General features: G+C 41.1%; 1 protein-coding gene across 6 annotated transcripts in view; it reads right to left on the reverse strand.

Moving 5' to 3' along the window:
• Positions 1 to 23,051, reverse strand: part of PCCA (propionyl-CoA carboxylase subunit alpha) — a 335,273-nt gene that overhangs the window by 104,305 nt on the left and 207,917 nt on the right. For all 6 annotated transcript variants that reach the window (XR_008319164.1, XR_008319165.1, XM_053307833.1 and 3 more), the window contains one exon: positions 14,723 to 14,825. Coding sequence is in view for 4 of the 6 variants with exons in the window: in XM_053307833.1 (XP_053163808.1) it covers positions 14,723 to 14,825 (103 nt within the window). In the remaining 2 variants the exon portion in view is untranslated. The remainder of the gene's footprint in view (positions 1 to 14,722; positions 14,826 to 23,051) is intronic.

Below are 23,051 nucleotides of genomic sequence, written 5' to 3' on the forward strand. Positions count from 1 at the left end.
GGTGGGGCAGAAATAATATACTTCTGATAAATTCTGACACTACAGGAGAGATGCTGACTCATTACTAATTTATTACATAAAACACTGCTTCAACTGCAGAACTGAGATACTCAGCTACTTATTGGAAGGGAGTTTCAGAGCTGGCTTGTCATATGGAACAAGGATCTACTTACTATTCCATGTTTCTTGGCCATCTAAATTCTTGTCAGTACATTGTGCGGCAGCACAAAATTAAGACTACTGTACCACCAATAGAGCCCGGGAATTGCTCACTTGCATTTTTTGGGCCTTGGTACTTTAAACTTTCCAATCCATGTCACAGTGCTGCACTTGACAGAGCTTTTTGCTTGAAGAAAAGTGTTTGCAGATGAGATCTATTACAAAAACCTTGGGCCGTTTCCCCCACATGAATCTGTCCATTCTCTTTGCAAGGAAAGCCTCCTTAGCACGCTGCTGCTGTTAGGGATCCATCTGGAGACCACGTGGGACGGATCCTTTTCTGTCATGGTCTTTTCCCAGTGCAATTCTATCAATTTGCTCTCACGCTGCTGACATTCCAGCATATATTAAACACACACTTGTTCAGGCAAGTTCTTGCTACTGCTGCTCCTCAAGAAATTTTTTCAATGCATGTGTGTGTGTAATTGTATATTGCACGGCAAAATATTGTGTATTTTTGTTTTATTATTGTGCAAGTTGCCTTGGAATCCAAATAAAAGGTGGGATATATGTGTTTTTAAAAAAAAGGATTCTCTTGTCACGGAACATGCTGTCAGAGGAGAAGCTGTTTCCTTCAGCATCTCCACTGACAGCATGTTCCATGGAGAATCTCCATTCCTCCATCACACTAGGACATTTACATCTAAACACACAATGCAGTCAATGCAAACATTACATTTCACTTCAGGAATTGGGAGACAGCATAGCCTAGAAAATTCAAATCCTGTAAGATTTGAACAGGGGACACGAATTCAATGGTCTTTCTGCAGATAACTCTGGGTGATTATGGCAAATATGGCTCTAAGCCATTGATCAAATCACCTGCATACTTTACAGGGATGCCAAAGTGGGTGGGGAAAGAATAGCTAAGTCATTTCTAACAAATACTACTGAAAGTTGCTTTCTACAAAGTTTAAATGCCTAGTAGGCATTTCACTACAGTAGCATCATGAAAGTAGCATACTTCATCAAGAGAACTACTGTGAAGTAACCATGGGAAATGGCTGATAACACAAGTCATACACGTCCTAGATTTCATATGACCCTTATATAGGTGTCATTTTAATCTTGAAGCCGCTCCCTACACATTCTATAACATTTATTCTCTATTTCTTTTCATCTGACCCATAAACAATTACTCTTCTACTTACGCTAATCCTCCACTTACCATCTACTCTATTATTTGTCTCTTTTGCTTTCATCTTCTCTATATTAATTCCTCACACCTCTTTTGATCTAGCCTATTTGTTACTTTTCTTTTTTATCCTCCACCCTTATTCCTCCTCAAAGAATTTTCAGCCATAAAGTTATATTTAATGTTGCAGGATGACATTTTATCAATTCTCTACTCTTCCCCCTTCTTACTTTTACACAGTGAAGAACATTAAGGGTGTATCATAGGTGAATCCATCTATATGCTGTATCTTGGGTATTTTGTTCTGCTTTACACTGATGTAGCTGAAGCGTCTTCAAAATGCTTCATTTATAGGTAACATTTCTCATTTAATATTTCTCCAAACAGCATATGCAATCATGCTTGTTGCTGACAACTCACAATGATTTTTCTTTGCAATAGCAATACTCTGGCAAGTCAAGAATATGCAATTTTCACTACTGCTGAATAAAGAAAAATTGGAAAACTCTCAGGACAATACTATGAACTGCTGGTAATTTGTAGAAAGAAGAGAAACATTTATTTTGCTAAGAAAAACAGCATCTGAAAAACCGAACACACTTGTAGTTGCTAACTGGTATTTGAGGCTAAGTAAATTGGCGCAGCGGGAAAATGCTTGACTAACAAGCAGAAGTTTGCCGGTTCGAATCCCTGCTGGTATGTTTCCCAGATGATGGGAACAGCAGTGTTATAGGAAGGTGATTAAAGTCTCATACTGCGCGGGAGGAAGCAATGGTAAACCCCTCCTGTATTCTACCAAAAGAAAACCACAGGGCTCTGTGGGAGCCAGGAGTCAAAATCGACTTGGCGACACACTTTACTTTAAATCAAGGATAGCCAACTTCTGTATCTGGGGGCAAGGACATTCTATTGTCCAGAGAACCATATGGGGGCAAAAGCATATTTTGGGAACTCAATCTCCTCAGTAATGCATAGACACTTCAACAAACACATTAAGATGAAATAAAAAAGGTTGCCTATTTCATATCTAATCAGGTTTGTATCATCATCATACAAAACACAAAGCTATTATTAAAACTCACTAACAATTTCAAGAGATATTAAATAACTATACAGAGAAATTTATGTAGTTCCTATAAATATTATCAATTATTATTTATTTACACACACACACACACATACACACACACACACACAAATTCGACAATTATTCTATAATCAATTATTATTTATTTACACACACACACACACACACTAATTCGACAATTATTCTATAATTACAGAATTCTATCACTATTATCCTTTCATATTAGTATCTCTACAATATGCAACATTTTCGTTGTCAAGCTTCTTTCTCAGCTTCTGCCAATTTGGCAACTCTAAATGCAACATGCTTCTGCTTATTAGACAGAAGATACACAGTTTTGGGTAGATCATCTGCATTAGGCATATTAATTAACAAATTACAATATAAGTCTTCCTCAGTTCAGCATATAAGGTACAAAATAATACACATTGGCACGAATTGTCAATTTAGTTATTTATTTATTTATCCCCCTGCTCTGGAACTCTCTTCTCCCCACCCCACCCCAGATTCGGTCTGCCTCCTCCCTTTCAGCCTTTAAATCCTTATTGAAGACATTTATTTTCTGCCAGGCATTTGCCCATTAATTTAATGTGTTGGGCTTTTTTGTCTTGGATGCAGTTTTTGCTTTGTACATCTCCGTAAGTCTGTGGATTAGGCAGTATATTACATATTTAAATAAATAAATAAATCATATTTTATACCGCCTGATATGTACATCTCTAGACAGTGTATAAAATTTAATATATTTAAAAGTCCGAACATATTAAAATAAGTGACACTTTAAAATTAGACACTTTAAAAAACATAACAGTTATTAAAACAAATTGTTAAAATTATTAAAAATTAATTCTAATTAAAAGCCTGCAAAAACAGGAGAGTCTTGAGGGTATTCCTGAAAACAAGCAGAGAAGAAGATGCTCTTATTTCGGCAGGGAGCATATTCCAAATTATTTCTTTCTCCACAAAAACAAAGATTATTTTGGATCCTAAGGTGTTCATGCATGTGCAGAAGACAGTGCCACTCGCTTACGTTCTTTTTTGCCGATCCTTACCTTCCTGCTGCAATCACTTATGCAACATGCCATCCTGTTCCAAAGGATCCCCCAACCAACAGGAGTAGATTTTTAGAGGGTGCATGGGGGTTAACAAATAGAAGAGGAAGGCAGGAAATCTCCATTTCATTCACAGAAGAAAAGTCAAGACCCAAGACATTGTTCTCTTGGAATTGTACATTAATGTTCCTCTGTGTATTATGACATTATATTCATAAATCTTAGAACAAAAATTTCCTTACATAGAAGACTGCACATGAAATCATAAAAATAGTTATCCAAAGAATGTGCTATTTAAATAATCATGGTATGGAGAAAGAGTGTAAATTTTAAATCACCTCCATATCATCTTGAGAATATAACTCCCTCAACTTATCTCAAATATATTTTTGTACCTGATCCAGACCTCTTATTGAATTTAAATAACAACATTTAGAGAAATTCACGGAGGATAGAACTATCAATGTCCATTAGGCAAATGGATGCTACACGTCCAAAGGTAATGTGTCCCTGGACACCAAAGGTTAGGGGCCAGGCTCGGACTGGGCAACAGGGCATATTCCTGGTGCGCCCCACCCACTGGGCACCCCTGCGCCCTACCACATTCGGCAGCAATGAATACTCCCACCCTTAAGCACCCATTCTGCTCAAAAACCGGTGCCCTCCCCACATACATTCCACCACCCTCTCAGTGCCCCCAGTCTGGCCCTGTTGGGGTCAAACAACATTGGAAGCTATTGCCTTCATGTCCTACTTGGTATCTTCCCAGAAGTATCTGGCTGGCCACTGTTAAAAACAGAATTCTTAATAAGAACCACCCCTTTGGTTGAGGTGGTTTTCTCCCTGCCCGGCTCACTTTTTGTAGGGATGTACATGGACAGTTTGGTGTGGTTAGGTCTGAATTGAAAACAAATTCAGACTGAACTGCAGGTATGTGAACTGGTCTGGTCAAATTGATCAGCTGGGCCAGTTAGTTCGATGAACCAGCTTGAAATAATTATAAGCAGTTTGCAATCAAATTGCTCAAACTGGCCCAGTTGGTAGTCCTCTGGCCAGGAAGTGAAGACAGATAAGACAAATGCAACTGCATCCTCCATTACAATAGGGATGAGTTGGTGATATAACCTTGAAGAGGTGCCCATCAAAACTCTTGATAGAATTATTGGGAAGCCCTTCCCAGCAAAGGATATTCTTTAAACACACCTGAACACTCCAATTGTCCTTGCAATCAGCCTTAAATGCCACAGGCGATTCACACACATTCCTACCCAGGAAGGACTAAGACACAATGCAGTGGGGGGGGGAGGTTGTCTGGGCTCCCCTGTTCAGCAGAGCAGGACAAAAGACAAGTGCCCTCAAGGCATGTGTTGAGATATAAGTATCCCTAATTCCATGACCCAGTGTGCTTCCTCCTGTGGGACTCCCACTGTGCAACATCTCAGTGTTCCCTTGTGCTCTGAACCCCAGCAGACTGCAACAAGAAACTCTAGCAGACCACCTTGGTGTTCCCCTCTTCAGGATAAGTGATAGAGCCTCTTGCCCGGCTTCTTCAGGGCTGAACCTATCCCTTTCTCTTATTTCTGAAATCTTGCCCCTCAATCTTAAACTACCTCTCTAGTCTGTCTGGGAATTTACACATAATTTGGAACTTTAGCTAAATGTGCATTTCAATAGTCTGTTTTTAAACATACTTGCATTGCTTCTACTTAATTTAGTCTTATTTTTTTTCTTTCAATAAACTCCTTTTAAAAATTAAAACCTCTCTCTCAAGCCGATTTTCTTGAGTTCATATGCTTGCACAAATTAAGACTGATTGGAACTCTCTCCCCTTTTGAGATAAATTTCCCACATTCGCCCAAACTAGGGGGTGCAGTCCAATCATCCTCGAGGCAGTTTCTTAACACCATCTCCTTCTTTTAGAATAAACTCCACTTAGTTAAGAATAAACTTCCATCTGAAATCAGGAAACTATGATTTATTCTAACCAGTTCACAAGCCAGTATCTGAAACCAGGATCAAATAGTGGCTTCATTTCCTAATTCATTCAGCTTTCAAAGCCCTTCCTGTGCAAAGCTGAAGCAACACATAATCCAAGGCTTGGCTCTGCTTGCGGCAACCATAAATGTTATTATTATTATTATTATTATTTCTTGTTTACACAGTCAGACAGGTGTTATTGACTGGTTTGTTTTATCCAGACATCGAGTCCTTCCCAAGGACCTGGGATGGCTGAATTTTATTGTCAGTTGTTATAGATATCGTCGCAGAATATAGGCTGTTCCCAGTAAAGCTGCTTTTTGTAATTGGCTGATGGTAAGCGACGTTTCTTCCAGTAACTTTGCTGTCTTCAGCCCTGGTTGCTCAACTGAAAATCCTGAGTCCTGTTGCCCACTTGCCACCAGATGTCCAGGGACTATAGCACCTGGCGCGGTCCTTGTTGACCCGGGCGACGACTGATCCGGTATAGATTTATTAAAGTTACATCTCACCATATTGTTGATGGAAGAGGCACTCTTTGTCTGGCTCCTCTGGTGAGACCTGTCCAGTATGGTTGGACCTCTGGCATAGCTCTCACCTTCCTCAGAGCACACAAGCCCCACAACCACGCCAAGGTATTTATTATTATTATTAAGAATTATTATTATTATTATTATTATTATTATTATTATTATTATTATTATTATATTTATATCCCGCTCTTCCTCCAAGGAGCCCAGAGCGGTGTACTGCAGACTTAAGTTTCTCTTTCACAACAACCATGTGAAGTAAGGCTAGGCTGAGAGAGAAGTGACTGGCCCAGAGTCACCCAGCTAGTATTATGGCTGAATGGGGATTTGAACTTGGGTCTCCCCCATCCTAGTCCAGCACTCTAACCACTACACCACGCTGGCTCTCTAATGTATTTGTGACAGTTAAAACTCTACATTTAAAAAAGCACACAGCATATGTAAATACAAATCTTTACTATCTAATGCCAGTGGTGTTCTGTGTTCAAATTTGCAAGAAACAGAATGCTAACCAGAGTCCTGCTTTCAGCACTTCTCTCTCCTTCAACAGACCCACTTGCCAGGAAGAGAGCTCTTGCTCTTCAAACTTCCACCAAGAAGGAGCTGAAAGCCACTACTGAGAAGTGGCTATATTTGATACGTGGTAGCACATCCCATTCAGTTTAGACATCACCAGTTTGCAGTTCAATCAGTGAGTGTGTCCAGGACACCCTCTAACCACATTCTTTTGTTAGATGTATTTCAGATGTTGCAGTCTGTGAAGGGAGAGGTACAACTGAGCTTACCAGCTGTGTGACCCTCGATCTTATGACATTTAGCATCTAGCAGGAGGGGGATGTCCAGCTGGGTCTATCTCCTCATGAGCGGGAACAATTCTGGCAGACAGAGGACAGCCATGAGGCCACTCCTAAAAAAAGCCCTCCTTTTAACAACAGTCACAATGATCTTCTACCAAAGCAAGATGCTCAAGTGGGTGGAGTTGCTGTGTAACTCCAGGCACCCTTGGATTTAAAAGAATTATCTATATCCATTTCAGTCTGTTTTCAGGACTAGCTTGGGCACAAACTGCCTTGCTTGCTCTCAAGGATGAGAGATGGAAGAGAATGGTCGTACCTTTCAGTGGTGTTCAATACAATTGACCCTGGTATTCTTCCGGATAGGTTCTAGGGGAACTCTGCACAGTGGTTTCACTCCTATCTGAAGAGTAAAGTAGTAGTAGTAGTAGTAGTAGCAGCAGCTGCTAGAGTGCAGACTCCAGAGGGTGGTGCTGAGGCCACCTCATGGTTGTTATGTTTGGAGAACCTGCAGGGCTCCATCCTATCCTCCTTGCTGTGTAATATCTACATTAACTGTTAAGTGAGGTCACTGGAGAACTGGAGTGAGGTGCCATCGGTATACTAATGGCCATTGGTATACTAATGACTCCCAGCTTTATTTCTCATTTTCATCTCTCAGATGAGGCAGTGGAAGTGCTAAATCAATGTCTGGGAGCAAGGATGGACTGAATGAGAGCCAATAAATAGACTCTCAGTCCTAATAAACCTAAGGAGCTGTGGGTCGGTGATTCATCTAACTATGAAGGTGTGTTCAGCCTGTTCTAAATAAGGTTCAACTCCCCTTAAGGGGCCATGCTTACAGTCTGGGAGTACCAATTGATTGATGCATGTCACTGGAGACCTTTGAAAACTGCCCAGAGTTCAGAATACAGCTGTCAGACTGACACCCAGGACTGGCCCTAGGAAGCAAAGTGTCCGTTTTGAAACAGCATGACTGGTTGCCACCCTGCTTCCAGGTGCAATTCAAAATTCCAGTGAATACCTTTACAGTCTTATATGGCTTGGGATCCAAATACCCGAAGTATCACCTTTTCACACATAGACTTAATTCTGCATTAAAACCTTTGGAGGCCCTTCTTGGTCTTCGCCTTTTGAATTTAGGTAGGTGACAACCACTGAGAGCACCTTTTCAGATTTAACTGCTCACCTATGAAACCAGGGAAGCTCACCTGAGGCCAACTTGATGTCTTCCTGGCAATTAGGTGAAGCCCCCTTTTAAAAAATTTTCTCAGACCTTTCTCCAATAGCTGCTTTAAGCCTGCTTTTATTGCTGAGTTTAATTTTTCTGCTCTTTTATATCCTGTGATTTTACATGTATTGTTGTTTTAATACATTGATTGTGAAGCCACCTTGAAAGCATGTAGGTGAAGGGCAGAGTATACACTCTAAAGATAAACGGCTGCATTCAAAAGAAACAGACTAAAACTCCCAATTAAGAAGTTCCCAGATGACAGAGCAGGGAAATACCTTTGCCACAGACTCTAGGGAGCTGCTACCAATAATAGAACTGGGCTAAACGGTCTAAGGTAGTTTCATATGTCCATCACTCCTACTGGGTGGCAGGGCCTTTTTATCTCAGAGAATTAGTTCTGTTTGATGCTAGAGAAAATAGAGATGTCTTCTTGCCCAGCATCAGAAAAGCAAACCATGTCTTTTGCCAAAAATTATGAACCAGCAACTGGGTTGTGATCTCACACAAGCACAAGCAACAACAGCAATACTAAAATGACAAACTGTCACACACACACACACACTTTTTATCTGTAGGCTTCATAAATTCTGTAAACTGAATAGTTTAATAGTTATCCAGCTATTATAAGGACTCTGTCTTCTTTCTCATAAATGAGCTTACTGCATGAGGGACATGTAACTGACCCGCACAGTCTAGTGTAGCAAGATTTTCCACTTCTTCTAATAGCCAAATACTGATACAAAATGAATTCACCTGAACAAAACTATGTTTTCTTAATAACAACAGTTGTATAAACATAAGGTCTTCTCTGTTAAAGGGAAACAGACATCAAAAAGCAGTAAAACATGGAACCCTAAACCCCTCTTTCTTTGAAGAAATGTGTTTGAAGCGAGGTGTTTCTAGTTATGGGTGAATGAAGTGAGAATTCAGCTGCAACAAACGGACATCCAGCCCCTATGAAGGACTAATTAGATCCATCTGAGAATCTGTGTCGATGCTGCTTTACACATTTCAAAAAGGAAAGCTCTGGTCTAGTCTTTTGAAAAGGCTACATCAAAACAGTTAGTCACAGCTGACGCACATCTAGCCACTACAGCAGTGTTTTTGCTTTTCTTTTTTAATGAAACATTAAGAACTACATTAAAGTCATGTTAATAAGGCAGTCTTACTCTGAGAAAGGCAATGAAAATTTGAGTAAAGAAAACAAACCTAGGCGGTAGCCCTCTTACAAATCTCCTTATTGAGCTTCCATTTTGGAGATGCTGCTGAAAAAGGGAGTAATCTGGCATATCTGATGTGCTCCATCAGATAAAACAGTTAAAAATGAAATGGAAATGGCCAGGACTATCGTTATCGGAATTCCCAGGCCCGCTCCGCTTTTGTCAATTGATATGCTACCCCATGGTGATTCTCTTTATTTAGCGGGGGAGAGTAACTGGCCCTATCCACCCCCAGCACAGTACTTCCAGTGACTGTTGCTGGGGTCTATCTGATGTTGCTTTTTAGACTGTGAGCCCTTTGGGGACAGGGATCCATTTTATTTATTTGTTATTTCTCTGGGTAAACCGCCCTGAGTCATTTTTGGAAGGGCGGTATAGAAATCGAATGAATGAATGAATGCTACCCCTTAAAACCATACAGAATATGCCACAGAGGAGCTGCTGCTGCTAAAGCAGCAGAAGGAGCTCACAGTCACTATCTCTTCAGTCTTTAAGATAAATGGTCACAATCCACCTGCTGTATTCTTATGTAGCTCCCATTCATTCCAATGAGGCCTGTGCAGGAAACCCTCCAAGCAGATTATGGCTAAAGTGAGCATTTCGCTCCGCATTTAAGATTCTTTAATCAGACTTGGACAGACATAATACACAACCTGCATTATTTCCTGCTCTCTACATTCAGATGGTGATCAAGGACTGCATGCAGACGAGAAAGAAAGAACTCCCTCAAGGAACAAACTAAATGATGATTAAAAATCATTTTTCAGTCAACAAACCAAAGCAGCAGCTTCATTTATCTGCTATTATTTCCAAGCCCTGCATCAGAAATGGCAAAATATGACATCACAAACAGTTTAGGGCAAGATAGTGTTTTCATATGGCCAAAGCAACTGCACATTGAACTGCCTGACCATCATCGCAATCTGGCTCTCATTTGCAGACAGTGTTTGTTCAGTGTGTGTATTATGTACACTACAATGGGACCCTTTAAAGCTTGTGCTTGTACTGATAAAGTTGCTGATGAATACCTGGGTTTTAAAGTAACAGATGGAAGCCAAGCATGGAGAGAATCAGCAAAGGAAACCAGTTCATTTATATAATAGTTCATCTGTAGAAATTTCTGATTTAGCTCAATAATGCAATGGCTAATATCAATATAAAATCCAGTTGGTTGGTTTCTAAAGGCCAGGTCACACATTCTGCATTCAGCCTTCATCACAATTTACCATTCAACTTGCAACTGAATGTGTGAATAGGCCCCACTGAAAAGTTCTGAGTTTAAGACAATGTCAGCATCATGTGATGTTTGCAGTTTATGAAATGGTTATCACAGATCAATAATCGGTAAATGCCAAGGTGACAAGGAGCGTATGTGTCAAATGATGCCATTACATTGTTTAAACATGCCCCCCTCCCAATATCATAGCAAAATGAGCAACATTTGTAAATGACTAACACAGCAACGTAAAATGCAGTTCAATGTAAGAAAATCATAGTCCCTTCCAAAGAGCTTCTGTAGCAGATAAGTTTAAGACTGGCAACTTACTTCAGAGAAAGAACTCTAAAGCCATCTAAGCATGCATTTATGTCTCAGAGCCGACTCAGCATTTTATAAATAGACTCTGATATATGTGAATATCTGTACTTATGAATGGTCTACTTGTGTCACTTTGTAATGCCCTAAAAATGTTACTCATGGAAGAGAGAGTTACAATTTCTGCAAGTGGTGCATGCTGAAAAAGGAACTATTCCTGAAAACAGAAGCTGTTGCAATTCTGTGAATAGACTTAAGAACCTAAGGACTGACATGCTGGATCTATCGAGACCAGCATCTGGTTTATCGAGGTCTATCGAGGAGAGTGTTTGGTTTTGAACTGAAGCCAGCCAGATGCTTTTTGACACTTAGACAGGCCATGAAGGTGGTAGTCTCCTGTTACAAGAACATAGGAGGCAGCCTTATACTGAGTCAGACCATAGGTCCACCTAGCTCAGCATTGTCTACACAGACTGGCAACAGCTTCTCCAAGGTTGCAGGCAGGAGTCTCTCTCAGTCCTATCTTGGAGATGCCAGGGAGGGAATTTGGAACCTTTTGCATGCAAACATGCAGATGCTCTTCCCAGAGCAGCCCCATCCCCTAAGGGGAATATCTTACAGTGCTCACACATGTAGCCTCCTATTCAAATGCAAACCAGGGTGGACCCTGCTTAGCAAAGGGGATGATGCATGCTTGCTACGACAAGACCAGCTCTCCTCCCATGCTGAACCTGGTATCCAGATGTACACTACTTCTTGACATAGAAATGTAGGGATGTGCATGAGCCAGTTTGGCACCAGCTCTAGGAAGCGCTGAACCAGCTTGGAAGCCGGCGTTCAAAACAGTTCTGCGGGTCACGAGGCGGTTTCCTTTAAAAGCAGGTAAGTAGCTCCTTACCTGCTCAACCACCACCCCACTGCTTTTCCGGCGATGGCATCCACCGTGTGCTGACGTTGTGCAGAAGCTGCAGGGAAAAGAGCCACAGCCGCGCGTGGCCATTTGGAGAGCAGGTGACACCACTGGGAAAGTGGTGGGGTGGTGGGTGAGCACGTAAGGAACTACTTACCTGCTTTTGAAGGGAACCGATCCCTGCTCTGCTTGTGACTGCCCAAGCCATTTGTGCACATCCCTACAGAAATGCCATTTAGCTAATAGCTGTCGACAGATCCACCACAAATTTATACAATCCTTTTTAAAGTTACCTGAGCATATCACCACATCTTATGACATCAAATTTCATAAGTTAATTGTGCATTATGTAAAGTAGTCTCATTTTGTTAGACAAAGCTCCTCCCAAACAACTTCACTGGGTGACCTACTGTCCAAGTTTTGTAAATAAGGGAGAAAGATTTTGATTTAATCATTCTACAGCATTCATGACTATACAAATGTTTATCATGTCTCCTTAGGTTATCTTTTCCCCTACACTAAACTACCCCAAATGTGTCATACTTTCCTTGCAAATAAGGAGCTCTGATCCTTAGATAGTTTGTAGCCTTTCCCTACTATATTATTTTTGAGATGAGTGAAGACGAAGTGTACACATTATCCCAAAGGTGGCTTTTCACTGCAGCACAAATCCCCACTATACAAGTGAACCTAGCTCCACTGTCCAAGGAACCTCTCCTAATTGACTTTGCTTCTAACTCAAATATGGCAAAAGAAAAAAGGTGGCAATACTGTTCCCTTTCACTGGGGTTGGGGGGGCAACTATGGCTTTCCACACAGTTCCCTGAAATCTGCTTCCTGCATACATATACCACTCAATGTGAACAGAAGGACTGACATGGATAGGTTTCCATTCATTTTTAAGAGGACAAAGGGGGGGAAAAGAAACAACACAGATCTGGTTGGAATGTATACTAATCAAAAAGGTCATCATCACAACACACAAGAGGACATAAGATTCCAAAACAAAATGGTAAGCATGAAAGCTGAGAAAGAACATGGAACTGATTAAAGATAAACTACTTCACACAATAAATATTGATGTGGAGTGACACTTGCAAAGCACTAAGCAATGCTGGAGCCACAAACGGTGCTAAAAAAGCAAAAGGCATAATCTGAAGGTCAGCATCCTCATGAACTATTTCAGGGTATGCCTTTAGAGTTATTTTATTTTAAAATTGCTACTCTAGTATATGCAACGAATAAGACAGTGCACAGAAGAACTCCTTTCTCATATTTATTTTCATTAAACATTCCATGATGTTTATTTTAAATACTTCAAAATAGTTGCACATTGCTCTTTCAAGCTTATTTTGGTTTTCAAGCTACACAGCAAGTGAAATCTTAGTGAAAGTAAATTCACTAGAGAAACGGCTTGTCTTCTTTCCATTCTGGAGCACACCTGGTGTGCTTGTAGACATCGTGAAAGGATAACAGCACCAGTTTAAAAAAAAAGTTACCTAAATTCAAAGCTAAATATGTTTGACATTCAAGCTGTTGGAAGTAGGAAACATGGAGCTTAAAATCTCTGTCCCTTTATCTCCACAACTTTTTGTATCAGGAGGACACCAAATTGAGCATGCTTTCTAGCTTCCCAATTTGAAGATATTCACAGCAGAAAGGAACATAAACCAAACAAACATAAAAAGAGGATTGGATGCAGCTATGGAAAGAAAGCACAATTATTTATCTTTCATTCCTTTGTTTCTCACTGAATGCTCATCCTCTCGGTGGCAGGAAAATTACAGAGTAGTGAATTTGATAAGCTGAACCTTTCCGATCCTGGGCTATTGTATGCAGATTTGCCATTGTTTATACTTCTAAATTTTTCTAGCCATTATCATTTTTTACTGTAAATTGAACAGATTGTTTTACTCCACAAAGGATCTCAAGAAAGAACTGCCATTAAAGATGCTCACTGCAAGAGCTTTATGGTATACTGTCATTCTTACAAGGTGTCTAGACATTGCAAGGAATATTGTTTTCTGTAAGCTTGCCTCCAGAAGCATCAGTGCAGACTGCAATTCTCTCTGCAGCTTGGAAACAACAGTCTGGGGTACACATTCCTGAGAGGAACTACAACAAGATAAGCATCCCAAACTATCATGTCCAGCAAATGGCACTTATGCCCAAGTGTTTTCAATGCTTTCATGAGATCAGAGATGGATCTCATGGCTAGAAATCCTAAAGGAAAAGAGTCAAGGAGGGATGGGAGATTCTGCAAAAGCAAGATACCAAAAGATGCAATTGCAAGCCATTTATGAGAAGGACCAGGGAGACCAGAGTTCAAATCCCCACTCAGCCATGAAACTCATTGGGTGACTCTGGGCTAGTCATGCATCTCTCAGCCTAACCTATCTCACAGGGTTGCTGTGAGGATAAACATAACCATGTACATCACTCTGGGCTTCTCGGAGGAAGAGTGGGATATAAATGTAATAAATAAATAAATAAAAATGGGAGCCATTTCAAGAAATCAGTGTGCAGATGCACAGAGAAGTCTCTGGACAGCTGAGAAGCAAAAAGAACACATATAAGAAATGGAAGAGAGGTAAATAACCACAGAAGAGTATAAGAATGTGGCCCAAACCTGTAGAGATGGTGTCAGGAAAGCTATGGCTCAATATGAGCCGAGGCTTGTGAGGGATGTCAAATGCAACAAAAAGTTGTTTAACAGATACATCTGTAACAAGAGGAAGGTCAAGGGAGTGGTAGGTCTCTGCTGCTTGGAGAAGATGATAAAATGATAATATGACAGAGAAATAGCAGAGCAGCTTAATGGCTATTTTGTATCTGTCTTTACCCACAATGCAAATATGATCCAGTTAGGAAACAAATGCAAATGAAGAAGGGAGGGAAACGCCCCACAATAGGGGGGGAGGGGGAGAGAGAGAATGAATAAATAAGCTCAAGTTTTAGTATAGTTTGAGTATTACTCTAATTCTGATATTTTTACCAATACCACTATATTACCAGTGAGCATAAACTTACCAAGAATGTCGACCCTTGATATGAAACTGTAATTGAATGAGTTGTCTCCCCCAGCTGGACTGACAGCTCCCAGTTGCTTGCATCAGGTTGAACAATAGAAACCCTAAAGCAACAACAAAGATTGAACAAGAGTATTTGAAAAGGTTTTCAGTCCATTACAGGCTATTACCATCGTTTGCCACAGGTAGTGATCATTTTTTCTTTGTTTTTGCACTTTATAGGATGTGATCCAAACCACAATTATAAATACAAAGATTACCTATGAATGAGTACCCAGAATGTTGGGGGCAATATGCTAAATCATTGTAAACCGCTTAGAGAGCTTCGGCTATAGAGCGGTATATAAATGTAAGTGCTATTGCTATTGCTATGTATTTTCCCCACCTCTCCCCCAATTCAATGCATCTGACAACAAAAACTCCAAAAAATAATTAAAACCATACGAAATAGCAGTACTAGAAGTTATGGCAACACCCATTCTAGCCACACTCATCTCTTGAGAGACACAGGCCTCTGCATCCAGCTACCTGAAGCTCCAAAGCATTGTGAATCTGGATCCCGTTAGTCTACCAACAATTGTTAGCCCAGTAAAGTTTCCAAGACTTTGCAATATTTGTCCACGCACTATCAAAGAACTCTGGTGGGAGCCCTTCGGGTGAAGTTTTAAGAAAACTTGCCAAATATTTATATTCTTAGTTGTAGGAATACTGCTATCAGCAGCGGGGACAATAAGTCAATAGAAGAGCACATGCTTGGTATGCAGAAGGTCCCTTGTTCAATCTCTGGCATCTCCAGTTAAAAGGATTTCAGGTAACAAGACATTCTCATTCCCAGAACCCTGAACCACTGCTTATCAGAGCAGACCACATTGTGCTAATGACCAAGGTCCTGACTCAGCACAACAAAGCATCATATATTCATCCTACTAAGTGTCTGAATGATGTAGGATATGACAAAGGTTTTCTTCTCTGTATGAAGTAATCTTTCAGTTCCTTTGCACATTCATCAAGCCAAAACAACCATAAAGCACACTGGAGCAACTGCCATGTCTCCTGTCTGGACTTACATGGTCTTACAGCTTCAGAAAGTAACCTACTTAAATTATTTGTCACTTTTTAATAAGCCCTCAAAGAACTTACAAAAGCCAAAAACAAATACATGCATTATTCTTATATTAAATAGCAGGAGTTAGCATTCTCTCTTTTGACGATGACGACGAATATTTATATACTGCTTTTCAACAAAAGTTCCCAAAGCAGTTTACATAGATATAAATAAATAGGCTCCCAGTTCCCTCTAACAGGGATTCCCAGGTGTTGTTGACTACAACTTCCAACATCTCCAGCTGCAATAGCCTTTGCTTGGGGATTATGGGAGTTGTAAACAACATCTGGGAATCTCTGTTAGAGGGAATACTGCTCCCTGTCCCCAAAGAGCTCATAATCTAAAAATAACATAAGATAGACACCACCAACAGTTACTGGAGGGATGCTGTGCTTTTCACCAGCCTCGGATGGAATGGATGGCATTGGCAATTAAACAGAGCTCTCCTGGCTCCCTTAGACTATGGTAGATCTTAGTTAGCCATCTGCAGTCTCTTCAGCAGCCTCAAGTGGAATGTAAAGATGTCTGTCTCTATTGGTTGCTTGGGAAAGTTGATAAAATTCATGTCAACCTATAGAGGGGGTTGGGTTCACTGTACACAGAGTTGGTAGCAAGCTAAAGCTGACCCTGGATATTATGTAGAAATCAGAAACCCATCCCTCCATCACCTTAACTGAAGGCAGCAAGGGGGGATCAAATCCAGCTCATCAAATTTCAGTGAAGAATCGCCTTTCAAATGATTCTTATCTTTGATATTATTTTTTACTGAATCATTGTAACTGCTTTGTGCAATGTCAGTTTTGTTGTCTGCCTTCAGCATCCATATGGGAAGATCGAAAATAGAGCTAATGAATAAATAGAATAAAATACATACCAAAATATCTGCTAAGCCTTCTAGAACTAGAATGAATATAATTTATTATTACTTAAAATATTTATTGTCTGCCCCTCCAGTACACTACTGCTAAGGGAACTTCACAACATTTTAAAAAACCGATACAAAATACCATAATTAAAATAAGTTAAAGTTAAAAGACCAGGCTAAAATCACACTTAAGTGGCAAATTTTTAAAAATTGAAATTAAAAGTTATAAGAAAAAAAATTGCAAAAGTAAGAAATCTACCAGGTAGCAAAAACAGCACATAAAACATTAAAAGGTCTCTCTAAAAGGTGTGTCTTGAATTGTTTCTTAAAAACACTGAGGGAATGACGAAGCTCTACTAGGAGGACATTCCAAAGTCAAGAGGCCACAACCAAAAAGGCTCTATCTCTAGTCCCCTCCAACCAGATCTCAGGCAAAGTCATGGAGGACAGGTCTATGAATGGCTACTAGTCTGGTGGCTATAGGCCACCTCCAGCCTCAGAGGCAAGATACCTCTAAATACCAGTTGCAGGGAAGCAAAAGCAAGAGAGAGGGCATGCCCTCACCTCTTGCCCATGGGCTTTTCAGGAGGCATCTGGCAGGCCACTGTGTGAAAGAGGATTCAGGACTAGATACACCTTGGGCCTGATCCAGCAGACCTGTTCTTATGTGCTTATCTCCATTAATGGTGGGGCAATAAGCAGGGCCTGAGATGTAGAACAAAGGGGCCCTGGCAGGTTCATATGAACAAATGTGATCTGACAAGTATACTGGCCCCAAGATGTGTATGTCTTTAAGGGTCAAGACTAGCACCTTGAATCTAGCCCAGAAATGGACTGGCAACCAGTGAAGCTGCTGCAGGATGAGTGTAATACTCATGAAGCTGCTGCAGGATGGGTGTAATACTCATGAAGCAACTTGCACCCACAAATATGAATACAGAATTTGGTAACTTGCGGGGGTTCCATTCCTCACATACTACCACAAGTAATGAGGCATTAGGTCTATAGGGGAAAGGGGATTAGGTTCCAAGGTGGAGGGGGGGGAATCTAAAGTCCCCAAACAGCCTCAAAATGGGTCAGAACGTACTCTGGCATGTTCCCCTGCTCCTCTATGTGCTCAAGAATCCCCCCAAAGGTCGGATTGCCCCCCCAAAACATGAAAAATAAAGAGGGAAAGTCCATTTCCCCCTGAGACACAAAATGGCTCCTCCTGTCTCTTCCTTGCTTCTTAGAGACAAAATGGCAACTGGAAGTGCTGCGGTCACTTCCAGACCTCTAGGAACTACGGATACATGGATTTTAACCCATTAGTATCCGTGGATACTGGAAACAGGTGTCAATAACACACCCCGTGGATACACGGAACCACGGACAGCAATTCAGCGAATACAGGACAGTCTCCTGTATAACACATATTTATATACCACTTTTAAACAAAAGTTCCCAAAGCGGTTCACACAGATATAAATACATAAATAAAATGGTTCCCTGACCCCAAAGAGTTCACAATCTAAAAAAGAAACATAAGACAGACACCAGCAACAGTCACTGGAGGTACTGTGCTGGGGATGTATGGGGCCAGTTGCTCTCCCCCTGCTAAATTAAAGAGAATCACCACTTTTAAAAGGTGCATCTTTGCTCAGTTTGCTCCTTGCAGCAGCATTCTGGACCAGCTGAAGATTGTGAACTGCCACGGGCAGCCCCACATAGAGCGCATTACAATAGTCCAATCTGGATGTCACCAAAACATGAGTGACTGCTCAAGTCAAGTCCAACTTCTCCAAGTAGGGTCTTAGCTGGCGTACCAACCATAACTGGTAAAAAGCAATTCTGCACACTGCCGCCACCTGCACCTCCATGGACAGTGTCAGATCCAGAAGCTTTGGACTTTGTCTTTTGGGTGGTGTGATCCTATCGAAGACAAAATTTACCTCATAACTCAGATAATCAGTTTTACTAGCCCAGAGCACTTCTGTCTTATCTGGATTAAGTTTCAGCTTGTTTGCCCCCATCCAGCCCAGAACAGCCTCCAAACCTTGGTTCAGAACATCTACTGCCTCCCTGGTATCTGCTGATTTAAATTATTAAATAGAAGTAGATAACCATAATCTTACAGGAGGCACGTCTACATAAACTAGTACACTGAACTGCTTGTCTTTAATAGAAACAGCAAAGAGGAGACAAGAATGTGGAATTCTGAGCTTAGCAGATGAGGGGAAAAGGAATGTTTTCTAAAGTCTTTGTTTGAAAGGGTATTTTCTTGTGTATTTATTTTGCTACAGCTTTGTAACTTATCCAGCCTTCCTAACAACATCTTAATGCTAAAGTGTGCTTGGGAATCCAATTAGGTTGCAAGTTTCAGGAGATAGGAGCCATCTCTGAATATAATTTATGGAGAATATCATTCCAGAGATGAAATCCAGAAGCAACCTAGGGGTGTGCCCAAATCATTCTGGTGCCTCATAACAAAAGTGCCGAAATGATTTGAGCTGCCGCAGCCGAATCATTTCGGTGGTGGGGAAGCAGCAGCTTTTAAAGGAGCCAACAAATCTTACCTGCTCCTCCACCCCTCCTCCAACCATGGCACTGTTGGTTCTAAAAAGCCGTGCTGCATGGCTATATTACTGCTTCCAACAGCCTGCACGTGGCGTTGGCATGCCCATGGTCGCCATGCATGCACAGTGATGATGTGCGTGTCAATGCCATGCATGGGCTGCCTGGAGCAGCACCAGAACCATGTGGTGCAGCTTTTTAGAGCCCACAGCACCACGGTGGGGTGGTGGCGGACAACCAGGTAAGACCTGCATGCCTCCTAAAGCTAATGCTCTCCGTCCGCCCCATCCTGCCCTGCCCCCAGCAGATGTACAAAACGCTCGTGCACATCCCTAAAGCAAACTGGAAACCACAATTCCAACCAGCAGTGCCACAAGCTGTCAAAGTAACAGTGTCATGGAACCTCCCAATACGCATTTTACAATACAACCTTCATAAAATTTCAAGCGCTCCCTGTAGAAATGCACAGACTAACCAGTTTGTCCTTTCAGACTGTCCTTAGACTGCATTCTGCCGTGATGTTCCAGACATTTGACAACAATAGTTAGGCTGTGCCAGCTGCTTACTGTGCTAATCATAATTTCACATTGTTACCCTGTGCTCTCTCCCATCCTTTTCGTTTGGATACCTGTTCATTACCATAATTGGCCCACTTTTCTCCTTGAGTTCTTCCCCTGTGGTTGCATGCCCCTGTTATCACTCAACATATGCTTAGTGATTTCATTATGACAGAAACCTATTTGCATCCTGTTCTTTACATACTTCACATCATCCTAGAATACACTGCTATTCGAAAATTTTGCTCACAGAAAAGAAAAGCCTTACTTAAGAACTTTTACTGAGATTAGGTATAAAGCCAAAATGCTACCAAGGTAAAAAATTTCTCTCTTATGCTGGCCACAAGCACTTGCAAGCCACTGAAGTCAATTAATACACAAATATTATCTCCAAGTAAGAAGGGCACAGAGCTACCCACAATAATCTCTTACAAGAGTGGTCAAAAAAGGTTCAGAGACTAAATAATGATTTGAATGCCCAATATGTAATCCTGTACCAACCAGACTCTCAATTTGTGCAAAACAAGTCACGTCCTCTAAAGTAATTTGATCAGTTCAGGTCCACAAACAGCTATGCAGTCACTTTATATCCAAACTATGAAAGCCTGCTCCATGAAGCAAGCTGTTTGGATGGCGAGTTGAAAAGACTCCCAGATCAGTGGTAAAGCACATGCTTTGTATACCCCAACCAAAGATGCCAAATAGCCAATCACCTAGAGCACCAAGCTTTGAAGGGTGTCATGCCAAAATCCCGCCTCCCCATCTGAGGACTGTCAGCTTGAAGCTGACACAGCCTTTGCAATGCATCCTTCTACTGACCAACCAACTCCCCTGTCCCAGTATACTGGGTGCCCACTTTCACAGTGCTGCTGCTTTCACAATGCTTTTGCAGTTTCCATGGTGCGCCATTCTTCGTTACCTGACTCAGCTGTGTGGTAGCACATGACTGCTTGCTTTGCCTGGCCACACCCTCTCCCAAACATTCAACAGTCAAGGAGGGATTCTCCTCTCCCCTCTCCCATGCAGGCATTCTTCTCAATAGCTGAGCTGCCCATTGTGTTGTAGTTCAGCTGCTGCATTGTCTGTTTGCAGCCAGCAAGGAGAGACCGAGCCAGGCAGGCAGGCTCAGCCACTCATATTCAAAGAATCAGAAAAGGTGATAAAGACCATATTGTGAGGGGGTGGAGGCTGCCACCTTGGTCTAAGGTGCCAAAAATTCTTGGGCCGGTCTTACTCATGTTTAATCCCTGGCATTATTAGTTTTAAAAAGTAGCTGGGCTGAGAAAGAAGCCTGCCTGAGACTTTGGAGAAATGCGGCTAGCTGGAACAGATAGGACTGGACTAGATGGGCCAATGGTTGAAGCATAAAGCACACACATATCCTCATATAAAGATCTCCCAGTGTTTTCCACAGCACCACAAATTTACCAAAAAAAAAAAAAGGTGAGAGTGTAAAAGGCAGAGGCTAGAATGCATAAGAATGCACTCTCCATTCTAGACCAATTTACAGCATAAAAAGTGATGCTTAGTTGACTCTCTTTGTTTTTATTTATTTCTGCTTTGTTGCAACAAGTTTTAAGCTAATGATTAAGACTCTATTGAGATGGGTGGGAGCATGGGCAAATACCAGCAACCAGTAGAGCTTTAGAATGCCAGGGAACAACTATTTACCACAGGAAATGAGTGAATGGTTTTTTATATTATTATGAAGAATATATTTATATATAACTTTTCAAAAGAGTTTAATGCAGTTTATATAGAAAAAAGAATGGTGGGGGGAGAAAAAGTAATGATAAGATAGTCCTCTGCTGCCCAAAACCTCACAATCTAAAAAAACAGACACCAGTGAACAGCTCCTGACAGGAATGCTATGTCAGTTTGGAAAGGGATAGTTGCTCTCCTCCTGCTAAATCTCAGAAAACCACCACTTTAAAAAGGTGCTTCTTTGCCCAGTTAACACTAGTGGATTCTGAAAGAACAAACAGCTGCTTTCCTTCATCCTCAGAAGCCTTTTCTTTGCCAGCAGACTTGGAGGAAATAGCTACTCAGACCAATGTTTGTGCAACTTTCTTCACCTCCAGAAGCCTGCTAAGTATACTTTAAAGTAGTATATCCTCAGAGTATTTTGTGCAACTAACAACTGAAAGAAAAATATCATCCACATTTTTCGTGAACAGACTTTTTTTGTTGCAACAAAGGACTTCAGTTCTCTACATTTTCAACTACTTATACTTTTGTTGGTCTTGCCATCAGTCGTCTTTGTTTTCAATGGCTGACATTCTGCAGACGTGCAAGCAGGGTCTGTGGGCACACAGCAGCACCCGCCGCGCAACTTCCCCTGTTCTCCTACCCTTGTGAGACTTTGCTCCCCACACTCTGGAAGCACCTGGTAAGATTGGAAGTAAGTTGCTGACCCTCCACAAAATGTTTCTAAGCTTACTAAGCACTTCTGGAATGCAGGACTCTTAGTCCTCTTCTGCAACAGCACAAGGAAAAGGGGAGTTTCACAAAGGGTGCTGCTGCATGTCCACAGACCCTACTTACACCTTTTTTTAGTCAGGATGCCAGACAGTGTTTTGAATGTTGTAACAATTATAGCATCTGTTTACAGGAGTGCAAGTGTAGTGTTTGTCAGTCTGTGCATGCCATTATTGCCCAGCGTCTAGGTCTACCAGGTTTCCCTCAATGCATACTGCATTAATGGGAGTGCCCTTTCTCTTTCTCAAACAAGACCACAGAGTTTAGCTATAAAACAGGCATACCAATATCTATGCAAATTCAAGTCAGGCCTGATTTCTAAAAATAACAGCGATCTTATTCCACTGATACCGGTGGTATCATGTGTACCATTAAATAGTGGTGTCGTGTATAAGCTAGTATCACTATCAAAGCTTATTAAGCACTGAGCACATGAATATCGGTATGTTTCCACAGCTACAGAGAGCAAAGATTTCTATTAATATCTCTGTCAATAGACAACGAAAAAGTAGATATCAGGACAAAAGATTTGAGAAAAACCTTTTCCTTATGTAGCCAATTTCTTTGAAATATTCAATGTATAAAATACTTTAAAAAAAAACAACCCTGAAGTTCCTACTGCAACACCTTATAGGTGTTGAACAATATAATAATTTGCCAATTCCTTGTAAACTGATATGAAACATCATATTAAAAGCCAATACCATGATCTGGTATTACCTTTTTTAAGATTACCCAAAATGATACAAAGACTTGAGCAGCAAGCTTTTGA

This window comes from Hemicordylus capensis, chromosome 3, assembly GCF_027244095.1.
Source record: "Hemicordylus capensis ecotype Gifberg chromosome 3, rHemCap1.1.pri, whole genome shotgun sequence".
NCBI classification, from domain to species: domain Eukaryota; kingdom Metazoa; phylum Chordata; class Lepidosauria; order Squamata; family Cordylidae; genus Hemicordylus; species Hemicordylus capensis.